Raw genomic sequence first — 23,922 nt, forward strand, 5'->3', positions numbered from 1 at the left:
GGTAGGAGCCCCTGTGCACTCGGGAAGAACGATTGGCGTTTGCACGCGGTTCAGTGACCCTGGTTCAATCTCCAGGCAAATTGAATTCTTTTTAAAGATCAAAGACTACGATATACCTATAAGCGACGCGGCTAAGCTCCGCCACAGGACGTAGCCTCCCTTCGCGTTATCGACTTATACACAGCCAGGAATTCGTTTTTCTTGCGAAACGGCCGCTCCATCCTCCCTCGGACGAGAATCCGACTCGCGCCGCTTCCAAGGGGCTTACTATTAAAAAATGCCAGAAAGGATCGTTTCCGCTTTTTTTCTATTCGACTCGCTGAAAAATTCCATCGCTCGATCGCTTTTCACTCTTTTTCGAAATCTATTCAACGGCGTAAACAGTCTCTCGTCTTCGACGTTTGACTCGGTGACGCGTTAAAACACCGACGACAGGACGCGAAATACAGAGAGAAAAAAGAGGAAAGAGAAAAAAACGAACGACCCTCGACTTCGCGCGTTTCCTCCAGTGCCATTAACCCAAACGGGCCGTTCTCACGAGCTGCTCGTCGAGCGCGTCGATTACGTTGCATCGCGACGCGTGTACTCGATCCTCCTATCCGTCGAAACGGATGTAATCGTGGACAAGCCAGACGAACTAGCCTGGTGTTTCCACCGATCGCGCACACACGAGCTCCGCCGAGATTTACGAGATCCGAGGGATAACCGGCAGCTTCTTGGCTCGGTTCCCGGATATAAATTACACGGCCGTCGCTTTGCATTCGTGTTTTTTCGTCGCAGGGGCAGCTTCGGAAAAATCGGCGAGTACCGCGAGTTCGCGTTTGCCATTCCGATTTGCGTTCGCGGCTGATCGAGAGAAGCGGCGTGCGTGGCGAGCCAACGTTGGCGCGTTCGAAGCGTTTCGTGAGTTCGTTCAGCTTCGGTTGACCCGAATCCGTGCGGCGGTGCTCGCGGCCGGTCTTGCGATCCACGGTAGCAGTCTCGGTACCGTAACTTCCATCGAGGTCATCGTTCGTGTATCGTACATAGGGATGGCTTGGTGTCGCGACGCGATTCGCGAACATGTCGAGTGCGAAATAGTCGAGGAAACATCGAGGGGGGGGGATGAAAGAGAAAGAGGGACAGAAAGAGCGAGAGTAGGGGAACGGAAGTAAGAGGACGAGGAGGAGGCGCGACGGAAGAAAGAGAGAGAGAGAGGGAGAGAGAGAGAAACGATAGAGTTTTGTTTTTAGGAATTACGAGGTAGCGCGTTTGTAACGGCGCGGACCGGCTGACGGAGAATGGCCGGCACGTTTTCAATTAAGCCCATAATTACGAATTCGATGGGAATATGCCCGGTATATGTGCGGCGCGTGCACGCTCGTCGACGTAATTAGAGCCTCGATATTTATGCCCGAGCATTAACCGTTCCGTCCTTTCGCGATGCTTTCCGGTCCGCTTCGATGCACTCGCGGTATCGGGATACGCGGCGCTTCGTATCATAGACGCGAGGGCTCGTTCGATTTAATACTAAATTGTACCCGTATGTCGGCCTTTTCTCTTCTTTTTTATCCGTTTCTTTCTATTTTCTCGTTTTATCGGGTTTCACGGTGACGTAAACGGCACGGGTCGAACGCAAATAGTCGTCCCTTGACGACGATGACTAGGACGACGAGCGAACGTGCGACGGCAAAACGCGCGGCTTGTACGCGCAACATCTGTCGAGCACGTGAAACGCGTTACCCAATGATATATGTTAGGAACCGAAAGCTAAAACGTTTTCGTGCCTCTTTCGAAGCGTAGAAACGCCGCGATATACAGAGAGCATCGGTAAAGACGTGTATACGCCAGGGATCGATCGTACTTTCAACTAGTGCGGATGTCTCCGAAAACTTGTTAAACCGACTCGAATTACGTAGACGGAGAACTTAGAATGCTACTGCCTGTATAAACCCATTAAGGATCGGAAACGCGTAACCGAGCGCTCGCGTCTTGTGCGCCCGTTTTCCTATCAGCCAAAACCTCCATTTCCCATTCCAGCCCGAAGGAACAAGCTTTCCTCTCCCTTCTCTTCCATCCGTCCTTCTTGACTCTCTCTCTCTCTCTCTTTCTCTCTCCCCCTCCCTCTCTCTCTTTTTCCCTTTGCCTTGCAGCTCATCCGTGATCCGCGACGCGTACGCGCGCTGTCCTCGACGAGAAAAGCTGATGCTCGTGACAGAACCTCGGGATTTCCAGAGGAGAGGTTCTCCGCTGTATCGTCGTCGTCGACAACGATCGCGATACACCGAGGAAATTCCATCCGCGTTGCGGCGCATAGTTCTCGGAAACCGCGTAAGGCGAAACCATCAGCCTTGGCTACGCTCGAAGGAGATCGCGTCGTGGTGTAACTTTAATTCCTCTATTATCCCGCATTGCCCCGTTAGACGATATTACCTATGCAGCGGCGCTCGCAGGTGCCCTCTGTACGCCATTCACCGATTCCTCGTTTCTGCAATCCGTGTGCGTCGTTTTCGTTTTCCACAAGAGGCACCGACTAATGGGCGAACGCGCGCCTTTGTTTCGTCTTAGAATCAAGCGGCAACAAATAGAATCGGTGTTGGTGGCTTATCTGGTATCGCGCACGAGGGACAAACGATTTCTGTCGCTTCTCCCGTCTACGCTCGGGCAATACGCGGAAGCAAGCCGTTCCCTGCGAATCTCCAGCGGAGAACGCGAATAGATAAACCGCGCGTAAACGTTGCAAGAAAATTTCTTAACAGAGGGAAACGAGATAGCGTCCCTCGGTCTCGCAGACGGTGGGGGCTTTACGAGGTGGCTTCGCGTAGCCGGCTAACTAGCCGTGCAATTATCCGTGACAATAGCCGTGCGTCGTGGCAAACCGTGGCATTGCAACCACTCTCCGGCTACCACTGTCGCCGCTGCCTCCGCTGCCACCGTCGAGCTCCCTGTTCCTTTTTCTCTTCCCGTAAACCGGTAATGGAACGGACGCGCAGCCGCAACGGTTAGCCTCTATCTTGCCGATTCCAGATTGAATTGCTTTTCTGGTTGCCATTTGCCCCTGCTTCCTGCCTCATGCCTCCTGCTCCCCTACGGGATCGTCTGTGCACGGTCTGTGACGCCCGAAACGAGCCGACCACCATCGAGCGAACTCTCTTTTATCTATTCTATTTCGCTCGTTTACCATCTCTACCACGATATCAGCCATGTACCACTCGAACGTCTGTCATGCGTTCCTCTCGCGAGCGAAGGCCGCGATTCGTTAACTAGAAACAGCCTCCACGCTGATCCGCGATGCGATACACGCGAGTTGAAGGGACGCGGGAAACGGTTCCACAAGCTCGTCCGTAACGATACGAAATGCATATTAATGCCACGAGCAGCACCCGCGAATGCCGCCAGAAACAAGCTTTTACTCCGACCTCTCTCTCCCGTGCTGCTCGCTTTTTTCAAACTTTTTCCACCGGACCCACCGCTGGCTTCCTTTTTACGCTCCACCCTTTTCCCGTTCCACATCGGACAGGCCTTCCCACTTCTCCCGGGCGCTTCACCTCTAATTTCGTGCAACTTCCGCGGTGTTTCTCGTCGAGACCACGGCAGTGCTCGCCGTTTTTCGGTGGTTTAGCCTCTGGACATCGTTAGCAGCGCGGAGAGTTGGGTGATCGCGGAAGATACGTCTCGTTTCGGGGCTTAGTCGAAAGTTCGACGAACAGTTTACGCGGGTCTGACAACAGCGCGCGAGCTTGCGAAAACGGATATACGATATACGGAGCTTAGAAAAAAGCCCAGGGAGAGGCCGTACGGTAAACACGGAAGACCCGCAGAAGACGGTGCGGGAAAATAAATGTCGAGGCAGCGAGAACGGTGACAGAGGATAGGTGGGTCGAGAATGGCGGGGTCGGAAAGTAGCTCGGTTCTTTTTGCCTTTATTCGCCAGTTCGTTTACGTTGCCACGATTAGAATTAACCTTTCTTTTTCTTTCCCTGCCAGGGAAAAAAGTTTCCGGGAACGCTCTCAAAGGACGTCGGCTGACGTCGACTCGAAGCGACCGGTTGCCTGAGAGATTTGGAGCGCGTACCTTATCGATCGGCCACCGATCGTTTAAATCCAGTTACCGCTATCTTTGTAACGGCTACGAACTCTTTTTCGAGTCGGACTGAAAGACCGAATTGAGACGTGGGAAACGAGGTCGCCCTTTAAACGCCCGGCTAAACGTCTCCCAGGGATTTTTGCGAGGCGGCGTGGTTCCCTCCGATTATCCGGTAACGCGTGTCCTCGACGATCTCGGCTAAAAGGATCGACGTCTCTCTTTGAACGGGCAAGCCACCCTTTATGGAAACGATCGGTAATTTCCATAATTGTTTGCGTCCGACTGTTTTCGTAACGAGGGTTCGGTTTCTTTGAACAAAGTCGCGGGGGAGGAATCGTTAAATTAAGAGCATCGCTCGTAGAGGGAGAACACGAAAGGGGAGACTAGGATGCAAGGCGAAATAACAAAGTTTAGCTTAATCCCCGGTATAATCTGCCGACAAGTACGTTTACCGGAGCTGGTAATCTAACGAAGAGTCCATTGTCAGTTAGTTGACATAAACGTCTCTGCCGAGATATCGAATTATGCCTTCCCTCGATCCCGCGTCGCGCTAAATCTCCGCTGTGCGATGTTTGGACGTCAATCCGCGCGTGCACGTACGCCGAACCGGAAGTGGGTTTAAAGCTCGTTGGAAAACCCATACTTCCGACCGCGGACTACGTGCGCGATAACGATATTATGTCGCGTGTTTCGTTCGACGACGTTTTAAAAAGATTACCGATTTTAACGGTAACGATTAGTTTCTGCATTAACGGAGGCGAATATCGTATTAATACACCCGATGGAACATTGAATTTCGGATCTTCAATCTGATTATTAATTTTGGAAGTTGCATATTACTAACATTACCATTATCTTCGTACACGCCGGGTCTGGTTATCGATTATTCGAAAAACATCGGATGATTGTTTTCGTGGAAGTATTGCTTCATCGTTCGTGTGTTAACCCACACAGTTGCAGCCAGACGGTGATTATTCGTTGATGCGAAAGTGGAATCCTGTCCCTTCGTTGGAACCGGATAATAACTCGTAATTTTATGCATATAATATCGGTGGTTCGCCTTATTGATTCGCGGCGAATACGTCGGGAGACCGAGGAAGGCTAGTACGTGTTCCATTTGTTCGTCTAACGTCGATCGTATGACCGAACACGACAGACGAAGACGGAATACCGTTCCGCTGTGGTAAGACGTTGGAATCGGGACGAGCAACGTCAAGTAAATGTCGGCCGTAGTCGATCGTGACGGGTGGATGGGTCGCCCGGAACGAGTCGATTAGGGTGAAACCGTGTTTCTTAAGCAGCACGGAAGACCGGTTCAACGGGGTAGAAGATCATGTTGGAATGGGACAAAAAGCGGCCCGGATAAGTTTGTTCTTGCTAGAGAAGTTTACCTTTCGTTAAGTCGGAGTGGCCGCCACAGTTTTAGGAGAGGGAGACACCGGAGTATCTAGTTAGCCGGCGATGAAGTCGTTCGCTCGAGTGACCCTCCTTCTTCACAGAAGCACGCGGAAGCTTCATCTCGGGACGATTAACGCGTTTTCCTCCGATATCCACGGCTGACTCCTCAATTTCCGTTTCCGTCTCTCTGTCCTCCGCGAATTACAGTTTCTACCTCGTTTCTACACCATATGGAGAACGAAGGAGCAAGAGAGAAAGAGAGAGAGAGAGAGAGAAATGGAAAACGTGCTCGAAGGGGAACATTCGAGGAAAGACAGGAAGGACGTCGGAGCTGACGGGCGAAAAACGAGTGAAAAATATCGAGTCGGGCACAATGGCCCCGAATCTCGGATAAAATAGGATAAGATATCACTGGCCTCATAGTCAAGGTGCGTCTTGGCGAATCGGTGGACGGTGAGATCGAGAGTAGCGGGGGCGAAGTTATACGGCAGGATTACGAGATTGCCACCAGGGGATTACGAGGATAGCTCCCGGAACGTCCAATCTCAAGGATAAACACTTTCCTACGTTCTTGCTCTCGCTCGTCGCCTCTGGAGGCCTTGGAGACACGAGCATTCGCGGAGGCTCCGCCCGATTCTCCGCTTCCTCTCTCCCTTTTCCTCGTCGAGTTTACGGAAGACGTAGGGAAGCGCCATGTCCTCCGCCTTATTGAGAGAACGACACGCACTCGGAACTTTTCTCGTGCTTCACCCGCCACTATCAACCTCCCTCTGCCTCACACTCGAACTCACACCCTCCGGCATAGGGACGCGCAAAGGCGTGAACCGTCTCTTGTTCGTATTCTTCTCGTCTATCGGAAAAGTTGACGGAACAAAGGTGAAGAAGCGGAGGAAGAAGTGAAAGTAGTAGAAGTAGAAGTAGAAGAAGAAGAAGTAAAAGAAGAAGAAGAAGTCTTAACGACTCAACCGGAGGAAGTCGAGAATGACGCGATCGGGCGGATTGGAGCGCAACGGAAAGTCGCGACCGCGAGACCGGCCGCGAATAGCTCGATAAACGAGAACAAAGGGTCCGAACGGCAGCTATATCCTCGAGCTATTCGACAGAACTAGTTTTATCGAGCTTACTCGGCTCGTTCGTATGTCGCGGTGTGCCGCTCCAAACGGTTCGCCGCGTCGATATTGCCCGCCCGGTTCGGGACGGTTGCCTCGTCGTCTTCCTACGCTGGCTGCGCTGGCTCCTCGCGTCCACGTTTTCTTTTTCCTCTCTTTTTCTCGTCGTATCCACGTCCCCGCGCGCTCCACCCTTCCACGCCCACGCCACTCTTTTAATCCGCGCTCGCGATCGTTTTTTCCTCCCGCTCGCAAGGAAAAGCCGGGATAAACTTCTTTGGCGGGTGGATGTGCTCGAGCATAACGATCCTTCGCTCGCCTCGGACGCGAAGCAACATTGCAGCTCATTTTTTCCCAGAGTTCGCGCGCAACAACACCCCGATGAGAAAAGCTCGTCGGAAAGTTTCCTAGCGCCCCACGATGGAGTAACGTGAGCTCCTGTTGAAATTTACGCGAAACCACCGTCCGCGGTACGTTGCTTTATAAAAACGAGCTGCCTCGACCGATGATGATATCGCGCGAGGCTACCCGCCAGACGCACGACTAGGAAAAGTTCAGGACCAGTGCCTGGACTTAGGAGACGGAGTTGTGGTGGTGTTAGACGGGTTTACAACGGAGCCGAGTAGTGACTGGCCTAGTAAGTTGTGCCGTTACTCGACCATAAACACCCGGATTGCGTAACTATGCGAATGCAATGCCCATAAATAAGGAGCTCACGGTGAAAGAACAAGCGTGAACGAACCAGGCGCGTCGAACACGATCTCTCTTACGTATCGAGCAAGCTCGCGATCCACTATATGTACTTTCGTTTCCTTCTTGGAAGCCGAAAACCGACGCAGGCCCACTTGGCGGCGAGCGATCGTGCTCGAACACAGTGGCTCGTGTTGTTCGTTCGATTCCTGGAATAGAATCGCGGTTGAAAAGAGAAGTTCCTCGCTCGCAGCCTCTAGAATTCTTCTCAAACCGCATTGGCAGAGATCACGGGGTGGCTCGATGATCGGGAAGCTTAGCGTTATTGGCCGCGACCCTATCGATCGAGCGGGTCAACGCTCGTAATAGCCGAGTGTCGATGGTGGTGCGCGGGGAACAATTAGTCGACGTAGACTTTTCACGAGGACTCTGTTCGATAGTATTCCATAAGGCTGCAATTGGGGAGCTAAGAACCGGCCGTTTAACCGCTATTAGTGCTCCCGGTGTGCTGGCAAGCAAATACCGGTGTTCTCACTACCGTTGGATCGAAAAACTTTCGTTCGTCGAGGAAGACCGATATTCGTCGACGAGATATTTGCGTTCTCGTCCAACCTCGACGGACATCGATCTCACAGTTTTTCCGGTAGACCTCAAAGTTCTTCATCACCCATTCGCGATCCTCGCCCAAGTGCTGGCGATCGGATAGGAAATTACGGAACAGGAAAAGGTGGAATGAGGAATGCAGCGAAAGTAACGCGCATCGATTAGCCCGTTTAAAAGCCAAAACGAAAAGATCGGACGGAATTGAGTCACGTGTACCACCAACAACGAGAGGCACTGCTAGTGCGGGACCCGAGAGTAGTCGAGAGTGCTAAAGGTATATTTCGTCGGCTGGAAGGTCTCCGGAGGAACGGAGGTACAAGAGGGAAACGAGCGTAGAGGGAAAAAGAGCGTAGAGGAGAAACAGAAGCGAAGAGGAAGAGGCATAGGTTAGGAACAAAACGGAGAGAAAGAGAAAGGCTAGAGACAGGAAGGGGGCGGATAAACGGAGAGGAAAGGAGAGGGAGGGAGACAGTAGATAACGGCGGGTAGGAGCGGCAACCGGCTCGACTGGAATCCAATGGCGCAAAGCCAAGAATTTTCAGTTTTCATCAGGAATTTTCCGTCTCGAGCCAGGCTTTGCCCTGTACGCTCGCAAAAACATCGGGGAACTGGTCTGGTGGAGGACCGGAGCCAGAGAAACGAACAACGGAGACGCGGACAAAAACTGCAACCTCGGAGAAGCCGGGGAAAAGTTGTCGTCCAAAGAGGAAGAAGAAGCAACAACGGGCCACGGACTTGCACTATATAGCGCGCATTTTCCTGCATGCAAAAAAGTGGTCCGTCAAAAAAATACGTCAGCGAGAAATCCATCCGCGTTCGTTTAAAAGCATGATGGAACGAGAGTGCTTGTATTTGGAGCAGGAATACACTGCTTCTCCACGCTTTTCCTCTGCCTTCTTAGTCGACCGAACCTGCGTTCTTTTCCGTTCGACGTGAGAAGCGATTCACTCGGAAAATTCAGGGCAACTCGTGACGCATTGTGCTCGGTGATCGTGCGATTCCTACCATGCTACCATGCAACGAGGGAACTCGAGGTGAACGACGCGCCGATTTCGAAGGTCGCTGGATTTAAGCATGATTCGAGATTTCTTGCCATGCTGGATGAAAGATCTATGCAGGCAGAATCAAGATCGATCGCTTATAAGTTTGAAGGTATCGTTTCCTTTAATATCGTCGTGTGGAATCTCCGTCGTTTAGCAAACGTTTCCTTAAGCATTGTAAATAGAGGAGGACGATCGTCCCGGGCGACAAAGTTAAGCATAGTGATCTCGTATAATCTGGCAATTACCTCGTACGATTAAATTTACCTCCAACCTGGACGATTAATTACTCGTAGACGTTGCATTACTCCGACAGTTAACCAACAGTTGGCTTAATCCCGTTCGATTCCACGTAAACGGGCAAACAAAAAAGGGGCTTTCTCGGACTAATGATACGATACTATGACCTCGATCGGTGGATCGGTGTGCCTCTCGCCCGAAGCCCTTTAAATCGCTCCGTTTGCGAATCGCGTTCAGCGCTACTCGCTAGCAGGCAATTTAGTTCGGAAAACTCGGCTGCTACGCCAATGAGAGAGAAGTGGGACCGGTGTGACTGGTTCGCAGATGCGAGACCCTCGGTTCTCCACGCACCTCGTCGCACGTATACACGCACGCAATAGCCTGCGATCGTTCCACTCGCTCCTCGCCGCGTTTCCTCCACGTCAAGGAAATCCCGGATAACGGTCGATCTTGAGTGCCATCGATTTCGCGCGTACTTGCTTACGTCGTCCCAATATCGCGAATCCCCCCCCCCTCCCGCTCCCCCCTTTGCCTCTCCTTCGGTTCTTATTTCGCCACTCAATCGAGAGCCGATCTTAATATCCACTGAATTTCTATCTCATGCCACGAGGCAGGACCGAATAACGTTAGAAATCGCGTTAGCTCGAATCGATGGCGGCTGATTCGTAGCAGAACACGCGTCAAAAAGTGTGACGTAACGTAGTAAAAAATAGCTGGTTAATCGCGCGACGACGCATCCGCTATCCGCTCTCCTCCTCGTTCCTCCTCGCCACTGTTTTTCTCTCTTGCATTCGTGCACGAGGGCGCGCGCACAAACGCACGCGGAAAACGTGCCGGAAATCCGTGCAACAGGTGCCGCCGGCGAACTGCGAACTTCTCGCACAGTTTCGCAGAGTACCGGTACAGTTTCGGGAGCGGAGGAACAGTCGCGATAAGGAATAGTTGAACACGGTGCGTCGTGTTTTCCAATCGGGAAATCGATCGTTGGACGTGGCTCGCGTGCGGTCAGAGATGTTTCAGCGATAACGTGGCTCCGCGAGGAAGAGAAAGACGAAAAATCGGAGACTATGTAGGCAGGCGAGCATCTCCGCGTTCCTCGATGATAAATCGTCGCGCGAGGTGCCATGTATTCTCGTGTCATCGCGTCGAGACAGGCTACCGAACTCGTGAACTACTTCTTTTTCCTCCCGAAACTATGTTTTTTCCTTTTTTCTCTTTCCACCACTCGATCACAGCGTGTCTCTAAACAGATTTACGAGCGACACATCGGCCACGGTTCGTTTTAAAAATGCACTTTGTTGTTTGGAGTTTGTTGTACAAAGTTCGCTGTGGTACGCTTGGCTTCGAACGAAACAGTTAAGTTAGGTAATATGCTCTAGAATAGAGTCAGCGTTTCGTTTCGTTTCGTTATCGAAAGCCTCGTTGCGAATCGTTCGAGCCGTAGCACGAGTTTCTTCGTTCGATCGCGTGGCGTTTGGTTAATGCGAGTCTCGTGTCACGATTAGCTGGCTCCGATGGCTTTTTCACGGCTAACGAGCAACGAGAGAAACAGAATAGCTCTGATCACTGTTTCGCCTGTACGCTGCGTCGAAGATACTCGCCTTGTATGCTATCTATCGTTAATTGCGATACCTTCCCTGTTTTCCAATGATAATAATAATAATAATAACAATAGCAACGACGATAAAACAATCGAGCGACGTGAATCGAAAGGTTTCGACCGTGTAAGTATCCGTACGCGGAAACGATCTGGATTTTTCCCAGCCCCGATTGTCCTAGCCTGTTCGTTGTTTCTCCCGTTCGTCGGAGGGGAAACGCGAGTTCGTTACGCTCGTAAACCCTGCTGGTGCTCGTTACTTTTCCGGCAATCCGTCAAAACAGCGGCGTGCCAACAACAACCACCGGTCCTGACGTCGAGACCGTTTAGATCGCTCGGTCACGTTCGACCACTCTCCACCGAGGAAAAAATGCTGTGAAGGGGACACAAAGGAAACCTTCGGAGCAGTGGGCTCTCTAAGCACGCAGCCACACAGGCACGTAGGCACGCAGCAGTGCGGAGATACGCGCGCTACGTACATTACGCATACACACGGCTCGTACGCGATGCGTGTTGCGCGTAGTAACGCGCACAGAGGACACGTGATACGCTCTCCAATGTATCCCACGCTCCTTCGCTGTTGGGAGTTGGAAGACGACGTCAAGTCCCTCGATGTACGCGCACATACCATGGACGTGTGTACAAAAGTACGTTGTTTTACGGAAGGATGAGCTGCGAATCCCGTGCCGCGCGTCACGACGTCGCGTTTCACGTTCGACGGAAGTTTCGATGAGACCGAGAAGCGATCGAGAGGCGACGGTGTTATAGAAAAAAGCAATCATGGAAAGATAAACGAGGCGGGAAATGTGGTAAGCAATACCACCAGGCGTAAGAAACCTAGCATGGTGCGACACCTTATCGCAGGTCGAATGAAAGCCGCTGTTATCGCTCTGGCTCAACATGCCCAGACTTTGACTCCTGCTTAAGAACACTAGAGCAGAGATTTTCTCTTTCAAGTGGATCGCTCAACACTATTTAATTGTCCTGACTTTCTTATCGAAGCATCTCCATCTATATTTCCCTTCGTTTAGATCGCGCATCCTGTTGACTGTTTTTTTCCAAGACCTCTCTCTCTCTCTCTCTCTCTCGTCTTTCTCTCTTGCTCTCTCGTCTTTCTCTCTTGCTCTCTCGTTCTCCATATGTGAAAGAAACGAAATAGAAACTATAATTCGCGGAGGACAGAGAGGCGGAAACGGGAATTGATAGTAGATAGTAGAGTAGGTCGTCTTTTCGCGGAAACGTGACCTTCTTTCCCCCGTCTTGTCGCGTCGTGAGCTCGCCGCGGTAAGACGCATTTCGAGCCAGTTACGTATACTACCGTGTCTCGTTTTTGTCGCGCCTACGGCTACCGAGTTTACGTAGAAAGAGCATCGATCGAACAACGCCAATCAAAGAGAATTTTGACGGTGTTCTGTGTGGAAGCTGTTCTGGTATCTGGCGTACCGTGACGCGAACAGGGTTAAATTTAGCTTCGATCTTCTCTTAGGAAACGTTGAACCCAAGACCTTTCCGTCCTCTTCTCTCGTTCTGGTCCGTTCGGCGTTCCTGCCGTCTGTTGGTTCGGTTGGCCGGTCGCTTTCGCTCCGCGGCCCTCCGTGGCCCTCCGGTCGCCCTAGGGGTCCGTCGCGGTTCGTCTACAAATATAGGCTGTAACCAGGGTCCGTGATTTGCGCGGTTTTCGTTCCAAAACAGCAGCCACTGTTATTTCTACCGAGTAACAGAACGTCCTGACCACTGCGATATCCGGTCTCTAGACGAGTTTTAACGAGGTGGCACGTGTTCTTTCTTATCGGCCTCGCGTCCCCCCGTTCCACCTTCCCTTCGGTTCTCCGGCCATAGTTTACATTTCTTTCTCATTTCGTAAACGACAGTTTCGACTACGGTCGGCGCGCGTGTAGACGATTCGCCGCCCCCCACTGCATCTCATTTCTGACACGTTAGCCGCGCGCCCCATTTTTTCCGCCCTCGTCTTGGTTCGTCGTTTAACGCCACGTCGAACTGCACACAGTATGTGGCGCTCGTTCGCCAAGACAGTATCCAGGAATGCTCTTGACGTCGTACGTGCGATAAGCGCTCTCTCAGCCTCTCCGAACTCGACGAGAGAAAAAAAAAGTTTTTGTCGCCGATCCGGCCGCCATATCTGCGGCCACGAAATGAAAGAGCCTCTTGTTACACGCTGCCATTCTCGGGGCCATGCGGTTTTACTCAGCCTCTCCTCTCTCGCGCCACCCGTCGTGCATGACCTCTTCCAGTGCCTTCGACCACGTCGTCGTTTTTCTTTTTCCACGCTAACGCCCGAACCGGGACACCGACCGTTCCTTCCACAATACTTACATATGTCCGCGTACATACATTCGCGGCCGTGAACGGGTCCACCCGATATCGGTATCGGCCTAGCGGTATACGCGTCTTGTACGCACAACCTCGCGTGTCCATTGCATCGTGTAAACTCCGGCGACGCTGCAACCTCGTATTTGTTCGAGCAGAAAGCGGCTACCCGTGTCGGCGGTGGACGAGCGACGCTCGAGAATCAGGAATTCCAAGGTCGGCGAAAGGCGGGGACGGTAGTGTTCAGGGAAAGCGACTACGCGACAGTCGTATTCACGGGCGTGGGTGGACGCGTTCTATATACCTCACGGTATTTCTCCAAAGATACTTACTTCGGAGCTGCACGTAAGTAGCTTCCATGCCGTTGCGATGCGCGAACCGAGGGAGAAGTCAGGTACGACCAAGCTGGCCAGTTTAGCGCCTGGACCGAGCTCTATCCTATTGCGGAGACGAGACAAAGGAATGGTACCGGCTTAGGAAATATCGAGTCCCTGCTAATGGAGGCTTATCCTCCATGAGATTTGCGACAGGTTTTCGACTTTGCTTTGGTTATTCTTTTGAACCGTGGGACTAATAGAGCCTGTAATCTAGACTCCAATTAGACCTTGAAAGAGTTCAATAGGCACTCGAAGCGTCATTTGAAGCGAAGAATAATACCTAAGCGGTAGAACGATGTAAAGGGCTAAGCTGTTCGAAGGAGGAAGGAGTTCCGGGAACGGAAACGTCCCGCGAGAGTTTGTCGAGAGCCACGATTTATGGAACGGATAAACAAGAACGGTCCGTTTCTAGAATTACGTTCGAGTGTCATCGATCAACACGTCGCGAGATACTCCTTATCGAGACGTCAAGGAGACCTCTGGAACCAATTCGACGTATACATATATGCCGTGTCGTCAGTGTCGCTCGTCTGTCGAACGAAACGACCCGCGCGTCATCGTGAATTCGGACGACGTGCTCGTCGTAGCTAGTCGAGTCGATCGAGTTTAATCGTGGAACAAAGGCTGGCGCCGATAATGCACGTGCTAGAATGGTAACGGTAAGAAAGTCGAGCAGAGAGCGGAGAGGCATTGCTGAGCCTGAGGCACGGTATCGGGGCCCGATGTAGCGACGTTGCCAACTCTGGCAAAGGTAGAGGCCCCGACGGTGTTGCGAGATCGCGGAGGCGACGTTGTCGGGCGGTTTGGGAGGTTGGTGGAAGGTAGAGGAGGCGGGCGAGCGCTGTGCCGGGAGAGCGTCAGGTAAGACGCGGCAGGGAGGGAGAATGGTTCTGAAAGGCAAAAAAGGAGAGAAGAGGGAGGAGGTGGAGGAAGAAAAAGAAGATGCAGAGGACTTAACAGAGGGTGAACGAGAGGGGGGAGGGAGAGGTTCTCGTCGTCGAACGTAAGCGTAGAAAAGAAGCTGGCGGTGTTCGAGGGAAGCGTTTGGCGCGGAGGGCACGAGAGGTGGAGAAGGGGTCGGAGCTCTCGGTCACCGGCACGACCGTAGGACGTAACCGCGGCCCGGCGGTGTTGCCGCTTCCTAGTAATTCCTGGGCTGCCGCTTTCGGGTCCGAGTCCGAGTCCGGGCTGTTGCTTCTTGGCAGAGATCTCTTCACGATTCTCGTTTCTCGGTTCGGGGACCATCTGCTCGGCCTCCGGGCTTTGAATCTTTAATGGTTCGCGTGACTGGACGTGGCGGCCACGGGATGCTGTGCGAGGCCCGGCTGCCCTCTTTGCCACCATACTTCGTCGTTGTTGCTTGCCTTTTCCTCTCTCTCTCTCTCTCTTTTTCTCTCTCTGGGCTAACTCTCCGTTAACCTTGCTCGAAACTCCAGGCCGGACGGATCTCGCGTACACGAAGACTCACGATTCGGTCGTTTCGATCTACTAGATTTAGTACGATCGAGCGTCGGTTTTACGAGCGCGAATGGAAAGAAGCAACGCCATCGATCGAATCCAATCGCGCAGACGAGGGCACTCGAGACGTTTACAACGTGTTGAGAATGACACAGGGTTTAATCGCGCGCTTTTAATCAATGGGTGAAAAGTTGGAGAAGCCGCGGGGCTGACGCGAGCCACCCGGAATCGTTCGAATCGAGGCGCAATTATCGCGGCCGCAATTATTTCGACGATTCCGCCGGGCTTATTCCGCTGACCGTTCCTACGAAGGTTCGTTAACGGCTCGCGAACGGCAATCGTTACCGTTTAATTAAGCGCATTTTTGACGCGTCTCGCGTGCAAACTTCGACCTGATCGTCTACCATTCACCGCTAGCCCGATTTTTCAAACCGAGCCGAAAACCGATCGCCGTCGAACAACGAACGTTTCCCCTTGGTCGAGTCCTCCGCCTTTCATCCGAATCGAGACCCGCTTCTTTGCGGCCTCTCTCGTCCTCGAGACCCGTCTTCGATTTCATTTCGTACCCCTTCTCATCCTTCGCATCTTCCCTTCGATCGCGTTCAGCGCTCCTCTTACGGTTTGTGAACGTGAATGCGCGCGGGTGTGGGAAACGTCGATTTTCACGCGAGCCATATGTCCGCGCACCTTTCGTCCAACGCATCCTTCGACTATCAGAACGATGGGAATATTTATTCCTAGGAAAATAGAGAATTCCGCAGGATGGAGGAGCAGCTGGCCGAAAGTAAGAGGCAGGTAGCGTGGTAAATCGGGTGGAGAGGAGCGATCGTCGAGAAACGGACACCTGCTGCACCGAGGTGTCCTTCGACCGTCGAAAAACCACCGGTCGCGATTCTTCTCTTTTCGCGACCAATGTATCCTCTCGCTAAGATTCCTCGCGATTCCAGTTGAGGAGTAGTAGCCGCGAAGTTGACCCTTAAACAGGACGTTCGTCCTCGTTAAATTCCTCGGTCGTCGTTCGTCGTTCCTAGCGGTTATTTCGAGAGAGAAAAAATTGCGCGGGGGTCGAGAGCAGGCTCGCCGATGAAAAAGCTCAACGACAGACGGCCGCGCGAAGGTTTGGCAATCCCTTGGGCCTAGCCCACGGCGGTAAGAACCACCTGCCGCATAGGTCGGTGGGGGCAAGCTGTTCTCGCGCTTCCAACCTTTTCTAACCATCGTTCTCTCTCTTCTCCTCAATGGCTTTACCTTATTCTGCCTCGTCTTCATCATGCCCTATGTGTTTCCCTCCGATCCTTTTTTCTCTGTCCTCTTCGAACACGTTCGTTCGCCGTTCGTCTTCCGTCCAGCCGCTGCCACCTTGGCTACCATCGCCAGCATCATCGTCACCACTAGCATCGCTACTACCATCACCACCTCCGACACCATCGTCCTATACATATATATCCATACGAACGAACGACGACCGGTTGTACGTTGCGCGCTGCGCTACGCGCGCACCAAACCGTAGTGGGGGACGCGGCGATCGGGGAGAAGCCGACCGGTGGGGGGTAGCGCCGATGCTACGCGACCCCAAGCTCAGTCGTCGCGCGACCCTTGTCGAGTGTGTTTGCGTGAATGTTAGTTGATATTGGAATTTTTTAACGCTCCTACGGATACGTTACCCTTATAGTGTTCTTACTGAAAACGGACTTGTACGATATCCGAGGACAGAACAGTGTCTTTATTCGCATGTTGCAAGTTTTACATTCGTTTCGCCGTACACTTTCTCCATCTTGACACATTTTTCGATTTATTTTCGTCCCGTTGCCCTCGCTTCCTCGCTCGTCCCTCGCTATTTTTGCATCGACTGACCGTCTCGCGAAAACCACAGGGGAAAGTAAAGTTTCACGAACAGAAGGACAAAGCACGTAGGTGGCGATCGAGTATCGCAGGTTGGAGCGGTTGAACGAAGATCCGCGTACCGAAGGTGGTACGCGAGAACGCGCATAATACCTGCGAGTCTCACCAGCGGAACAAAGGAGTGCCTTAGGCCGGACGGTTGCAACGTGGCGTTTTGAAATCGCGCGCAAACCTTCCTTTTTTGTCTGTCCCGCGGACGGACGGATGCTCGCGATGGAAATCACCGTGCGAGCCTCGTCGTTCTCGGCGAACCTGCTGCAACGAGCATGCCGCTGTTGAGAAATCGCCTCGAGTGAGAAACCATCAAGCACCGAAGCGTCGGGCACCCGAGACGATGGGAGGATACTTTTTTGAGCCAGTGGATCGTGAAACAATTCGCGTGGGTCTACCATCCAGGTAGTCGTGACTCGTTCGAAAACGTCGATCGCATACGAATTCGGGAAGAATCGCGACCGATGAAGCTTGTTGTTGTCTTTGTTTTACCGATTTCGACGAAGGGAGAGAGATACAGTGCGAAGAGAAGGTGCGAGAGTGAAACAACGAGTGATAGAATAGAACGAATATCGAGTTATGCGTGCAGTGGTTTGTTTGGTGATTTGACGAGCGTGATCGAGAAGATCGATACGATCATCGATGCCGCGTGCTGGCAAAACTCGCGCACCGCCGTCGTTTCTCGGTGAAAGTCGCTGCAACGCGGAACTCTGTCCTCCAGTGCGAATGGAGTCGCGCAATTTGCGCCTCTCGTTGTTCCGTTCCACTCGAACCGTTTGTGGAATTCGTTTTGCCGATAGAATGGATAGGATTCGACTGCCGAGCATCGCGGCAATTATCGTCGTTACATCGCTGCTGCTGCATCCCGGTAAGTACATTGCCCAGAAACGAAAAAACTCGTTCCTCGTTTATAGCCTGCGTCGAGACTCGTCGACCCTACTTTTCTCTCGATGAAAAAAGGAAAAAGATGGTAGATTTTTTCCTACCGAGAATCGTGTCATCGTGAATGACGAAACGGTTTTACGGCCGGCGAAGAAAACGATTGGAAAGAGAGCCCTTGCATGGCGTCGCGACTCTCGCGACGTGCCGTGTCGGTATGTCGCAGTTTGCAGCGAGTTTTGTTACGCGTCCTTTTAACAAACCCGTTCTGGGCCGCGCTCGAGGCCGAGAAGGCCTCCTTTCGCCTCCTCGACCAATGAAAACTCTGCGCGCGATTTCAATCCTATCGACAAACGTTCGAACGTTCACGTATAGATCGAAGTACGCAAATATTCTTCTAGCTGATTACAAGTTACGACCTTGTGCGGAGGTATTTTCCGAAAATCCCAAGTATTGACCCAGCCGCGTTTGTGCATTTACATACGCAATACTAGAAGCTACACAAAACAAGTTCCAAGAATTAATTTTGTAAGCGAGAACCAGTTAGCGAAGAAAAATTGTAATTGGCTAACATGGCATCGTTGTATAGATCGTACTGTAGAGCCGGCTGTAATGCCGCATCCACATTAACTAGAATTGTTGGCAAATAATTCCGCTATGTATGTAGTCATTGCGAATAGAAGTAGCACCGTGTCCACCATTACAGTTCACGAACGAAATGTAAACAGATCCTTTGATGTACTTTTTCGTTCGCTGTTCGTTGACGAGTTCGTCATTTTTTCGTTGCACGTTGTGAACGTGGCATTACGAGCCATGTTTCTTCGTATTTCACGCTGTAAAGACACAAATTCGACGAAGCTGTGTCGATAGCGTAGTCATGGTAAATTCGTTAGGTATGCAGAACGCGGCTCGCTTAGGCAGCTTCCCGTTGGAGAAATACCGAACGACGCCGCGACGACGGTATTAGGCTTCGTGACGTAGCCGAGCTGCCACAGGTGTCTCCGTGTATACGAGCGACGGGTTAACGCTACGGCTCGCCTTGCAGCTGCTTCTTCGTCGAATATAATATACGTTAGGTAACCGACGACACACCGATGGCAGCTCGTTACGATTCGTTCGACAACGCTCTTTCGATCGATTTTTCGACGATGCACCGTATATATACACTCGCTCACATTCCACGCGTGCTAGTAAAGATAGGAAAATACGTATACGTATAGTCGGTATCTCGATAAAAGAAATCGAACGTCGCGTCGGTCTGATGGCACGTGAGCAAGAAAACGGTGCTATCGAAAAGTAAACAAGCCACGGCGAGAAACGCGGGGAGAGTTCGAAGGGAAAACGTAAACTGCGATGGGTCGATGAATAGCTAAGATAGGGGATAGAGGCAACGAAGAGGGATAGAACGGCGCGGATGGATTTATAGAGAGACAAGCAGACGTAAATATAGACTGGTGCATAGGTAGAGAAAAGATGGGTTGAGCAGCGAGTGGGAGCCGGACGGACCAGGTAAAGGTGAGAGAGGAAGGTTGAAAAGAGACGCACGCTGACATAACGCAGGCTAAGGTGGTTAGAAGGAAAGGGGGAACGATCCCTTGGAACGAACGAACGAACGAACGAACGAAGAAACGAACGCCCAGTAGTGGTGGGGTTACAGTCGCGAAAGAGGAGAATAAGAGGAAGAAGAAAGAGAGGTCTCGCGATATCAGCGAGAAGTCAAACCGGTGACTTTACCGTTACGCGACCCAATGACGAGACAGCGACGGATCGTTTGGCCGTCGCGACGCCTATCGTTTTGCATATACGTGGACGTTATATATCGGCGACGGTTAAAATTGCAAAACGATTCCCGCGTATAGGTTGGCTCGGTGATGACGAACGGTATAAATCGTGCAAGCTCTGGCGCATAGAATATTAGACCGTTGGAGCGCGAGACGGAATTAGACGATGGGAAACGGTCGCGAGAAAATGCACACGGCGCGATGAAAAGAAAATGTGCGTCTGTCGACGAGAAATATACAACGGTGTGTAGGAGCGCGAGTTCTAACGAGATGGTTGGTTTCGATGTGTTTCAGCAGCGGCACAGGGTCGCGTCGAGGAAACGCAGATGGACACGCACGAGGGGTCCACCGTACAGCTGCAGTGTCGCTTCTCCCCACCGAGAGAAAACGTAACTTGTTTCTGGTTGACGCACACCAATGACAATCACGATAACGCAGCGATAGACAGTCTCGCGTTATCGCCTCAGTACAAGGTGTTCATGAACTTAGAGGACGGTCGATACGATCTTCAGATACGAAACGTATCGTATGAAAGGGACAACGGCAAGTACGAGTGCCGTGTGAAGGCGAGCGGCACCGGGCACGACCTGCACCGCAAGTTCATCACTCTGACCGTACTTAGAGCGCCTGGGCCACCGACGATCTCGCCGAACGCGGCGTCCGCCACCGAGGGCCAAAAGCTCGAGTTGCAGTGCAACACGAACGGCGGCAGCCCCGAGCCGGAAGTCAGATGGTACCGCGGCAACGAGACCGCCGTTCTTCACTCCGGCAGAACGTTGTCGATCGAGCCGAAAAAAGAGGACGACAGAGCGATATTTCGTTGCGTGATCAGGAACCGGGCTATGCGCGACGGTGAAACGTTGAATGCCACGGTAACCCTCGATGTCAACTACTTTCCGCGGGTTACCGTGGGTCCGGAAAATCCTCTGAAAGTCGAGGTAAATGGAACCGCGAACCTCGAGTGTCGTGTCGACTCGAAACCAATCGTTGGTATGGTACGATGGTGGCGGGACGGAAGTTTCGTGGCCACCAGCTTTCAGCACACCATACGAAGAGTCACCGTCCAAGATGCCGGCAAATACACCTGCCAGGCGGACAACGGACTTGGGAAGAGGGGCGAGAGTTCGCTCTTGTTGGACGTTCTTTATCCACCGACCGTCTCGATAGAGGGCGATCCTCTGAGGATCGCCGAGGTCGAGGACACGGTGACCGTGCACTGTAATGTGACTGCAAATCCTCCGCCGACGGTGATCGAGTGGTTGCGTGACAGCCGACCGGATTTTCGACAACTCGGCTCAATTCTTCGGCTGAGCCGCGTCACGGCCGATCACGCCGGAAATTATACCTGTCGGGCGGTGAACACGATCTATCCCTCTGGCGGCGAGAGGCGAAACTACTCAGCCACCGCTCGGTTAACAGTTCGAGTCAGGCACAAACCGGGTCCAGCCAGGGTCACTCCGGACTCTCCGGTTGCCGTCGAGGGGTCCAGAGTTATTCTCACTTGTATGGCCAGTCCAGCTGGCTATCCAGAACCCAGGTACAAATGGTGGAAGGAGGGTGAGTCTGGAACGATATCGATGCCCTCGGAGAACACCGGCCCGAGATACGAGATCGACTCGGTTCACTTGGGCAGCGAGGGAACGTACAAGTGCCATGCCACCAACGAGATCGGCAACGGAGAAGCCGCGTCCGTTAACCTGACCGTACACCAACCGCCCAAGATACTGACCAAGTTGCAACCACACGTTACCAGGAAGTGAGTATCCGGTTTCCCTGGAATTTTCTCGTTCTCGTTTCTAGAGCGTTTTGTATTCGAGGTTATCAAGAAGACGGAAAAGTTCAGATGCTATCGGGGGCCATTCGCTACGTTATATGCTGGCTGGAAATTGGGTCGGTCTACTTTAAGCCGGGATTAAGAGTTTACGGTTTAAAAGTCGCGGAAAAGTTAGGAACACCTTAGAATACTGGCGGCTATGTTAATTCACAAATAATCCAGAGACCGTTACGCGGGCGCGGGCAAGAGAATTTCGTAGATTGGGGGAAGAAACGCGAAATCGGCCAAACCCCTTTTCTCTTGGCAAAAGATTCATCTTCCATCTCGTGACGGAATCGCAATTATACGGTATACGACGAATAATAAAGAGTGGACGATCAGAAACAGAATACTTAATTACCTTCTTTGCTTCTAAAAATACACAGGAATTATCTTCCCTCGGCCATCACGCGAGATCGTTCAACCCTTCTCTCGAACATTTCCCTGTATTTTTAACGACAAAGAGGACGATTAAATGTGCGCTACGATCGCATCCAAGTACCTACAATACTTTGGTGTAACGACGGGGATGCGTACTTATTCTCAAAGTATAGAAAGACGTCGAACAAATTTTTCTGTCGTATCGCTTCGAATCTTCGCTCGTGAAATTCTCTCATTCGATTAACGTTACTCGGAAACCCAACATTTTTTAACGAAAAGTGCAAACAGGGAAATGTCGTTCACAGGGTCGGCGAGTCATCGTTTCAAGTGTCCTGCGTGGCGCAGGGCAAACCCCGGCCAAGTGTTCGATGGTTGAAGGACGATCAAGAGCTCACCGCGGATGAGAGGCTCTACAAGGTGACTACAACAGCCTCGGAGGGTCACGGGAACGTGATCACCGTGAATTCAACGCTGAGCTTCCTGGGCCATGCCCGACCGCAAACGGACGAGATCGTTGCCAGCGATCGAGGCAAATACACCTGCGTGTTCGTGAACGAGGTCAAGAAGGTCGAGTCGACGATGATGTTGAAGGTGGAACACGAGCCTATCGCTTTGCATCAACACGGCAAAGTCGCGTATAATTTGAGGGAGACGGCCGAGGTGGCGTGCAAAGTGCAAGCTTGGCCGAAACCCGAGTTCCAATGGAGTTTTGGCACCAACGCGGCCAGTTTGCAAGGGTCATCGAGCGACGGTCACTACGAGATTTCCACGAGCAGCGACAACTACGACGTGTACACATCCGTGCTCAGGATAACCAACATCCGAGAGTTGGATTACGGAGATTACAGTTGCAGAGCGGCAAACGCTCAAGGTAGCATCACTTCGACCATTCGGCTGCAACCGAAAGGCGCACCGGAGAGACCCATCAACATCACGGCGATGGACGTCGGCCCTACTCACGTAGCTTTGCTCTGGGAGCTCGGTTTCGACGGCGGATTGCCCATCACTAAATACTTCGTCTCTTACAGAAGAGTACCCGGTGGTGACGAAATCGTAGCGCCGGACTGCGCCGTTCCTAGACCACCGGCTGGTCAGTGGCTCGAACTGGACTGCCGTCGATCTAATCCGTGTAACGTGACCAGTCTAGAGCAACATCAGACGTACACGTTCAAGGTTAAAGTGTACAACACGAAGAACCACTCGGACTATTCCGACGAGGTAACAGCAACGACCGCGGTTGCCAAAATTCCGGCGCCGTTGAGAGTTAGCTACGATCCGGAGAGCGGGATGCTAGCCATCAGTGTCGGCGCCACTTGCCTATCGCTGGTGTCGTCGATTGAGAAGTTCGATGGGCCGTCTTCCTCCACGGATGAGTCGCAGTGGAGGATTCTCGACGAGTGGCCTCTCGAGGTACTCGGAAGCGCTCCTACTCAAAGGGAGGGTGTCCTGGATGACCTAGAATCTCTCAATACCGAACCTAGACTCAGAGTTAGATTGTGTCTGAAGGCGGATCGGCAAAAATGTGGCGAATACGCGGAGGCTGAAAGTGAGTAACCGCGTTTCCTTTTTTGCTGATTGTAATCGTATTGCATCATAACCCAAGGACCATACGGTACTGAACGGTTTTTCGTTTGTCACAGTTGGCCCTTCGTATATCGCACAATCTGCAACTCTTACAACACCGACGGTGATCGCCCTTGTAATCAGCGGTGTCGTGTTTGTGTTGTTCATTACGCTAGTATTCCTCTTTTGTCGGTGTCGACGAAGAAACGCCGCCAAGGCGAAAGACTACGAAATGGACTCGAACGCGTAAGTATTTGAATCTGTTTGGACGATTCGAGGAGAGTTCCAGCTACACGGTGCTCGAATGGGATTTCGATGTTGTTTGCTCGTACAGGGTTCGACCGAGCCTCGTCGCCGGAAACGGACAGCAGAGCCAGGCGCCGCCGCCCTACTACGCGGAGAACAAAGCCCTCGAACACAGTTTGGATCACGCGCTGGCCATGGAGGACTCCAAGACCCCGGCGTACTCGCAACCTGGCTACGGTTACCATCAACCGAACCACAACATCAATGGTAAGAATTTGCCGAAAACATAAACGTTAGTGGCGTAGCAATTTTAAAAAACTGGAAGAAGTTTGTCGGGGTGGAGAGGACGTATCTCGGTTCAGACGCGAATGGGAAAGATACGGTATAAAGTAGAGCGGTTTAACGATGTCTACCTTCCTATGACCGTACTTCTTCCAAAACTCCAACGATTACTTGCGTA

General features: G+C 52.1%; 2 protein-coding genes across 3 annotated transcripts in view; one reads left to right on the plus strand and one right to left on the minus strand.

The window, feature by feature from the left end:
- Positions 1-23,922, minus strand: part of LOC117212295 — a 74,595-nt gene that overhangs the window by 44,572 nt on the left and 6,101 nt on the right. The gene's annotated exons all lie outside the window — the stretch shown is intronic.
- LOC117212267 (hemicentin-2) overlaps positions 1-23,922 on the plus strand; it is a 32,175-nt gene that overhangs the window by 6,645 nt on the left and 1,608 nt on the right. Inside the window, exons 1-5 of one of the 2 annotated variants that reach the window (XM_033456931.1) lie at positions 16,488-17,667; positions 19,754-21,215; positions 21,959-23,199; positions 23,294-23,462; positions 23,551-23,729. In XM_033456931.1, coding sequence (XP_033312822.1) covers positions 17,442-17,667; positions 19,754-21,215; positions 21,959-23,199; positions 23,294-23,462; positions 23,551-23,729 — 3,277 coding nt within the window. In that variant the 5' untranslated portion in view covers positions 16,488-17,441. Of the gene's footprint in view, positions 1-16,487; positions 17,668-19,753; positions 21,216-21,958; positions 23,200-23,293; positions 23,463-23,550; positions 23,730-23,922 lie in introns of those variants that run through there. The other variant, XM_033456932.1, reaches the window with a different exon arrangement.

This window comes from Bombus bifarius, unplaced genomic scaffold (genome assembly GCF_011952205.1).
Source record: "Bombus bifarius isolate JDL3187 unplaced genomic scaffold, Bbif_JDL3187 scf7180000008288, whole genome shotgun sequence".
NCBI lineage: Eukaryota > Metazoa > Arthropoda > Insecta > Hymenoptera > Apidae > Bombus > Bombus bifarius.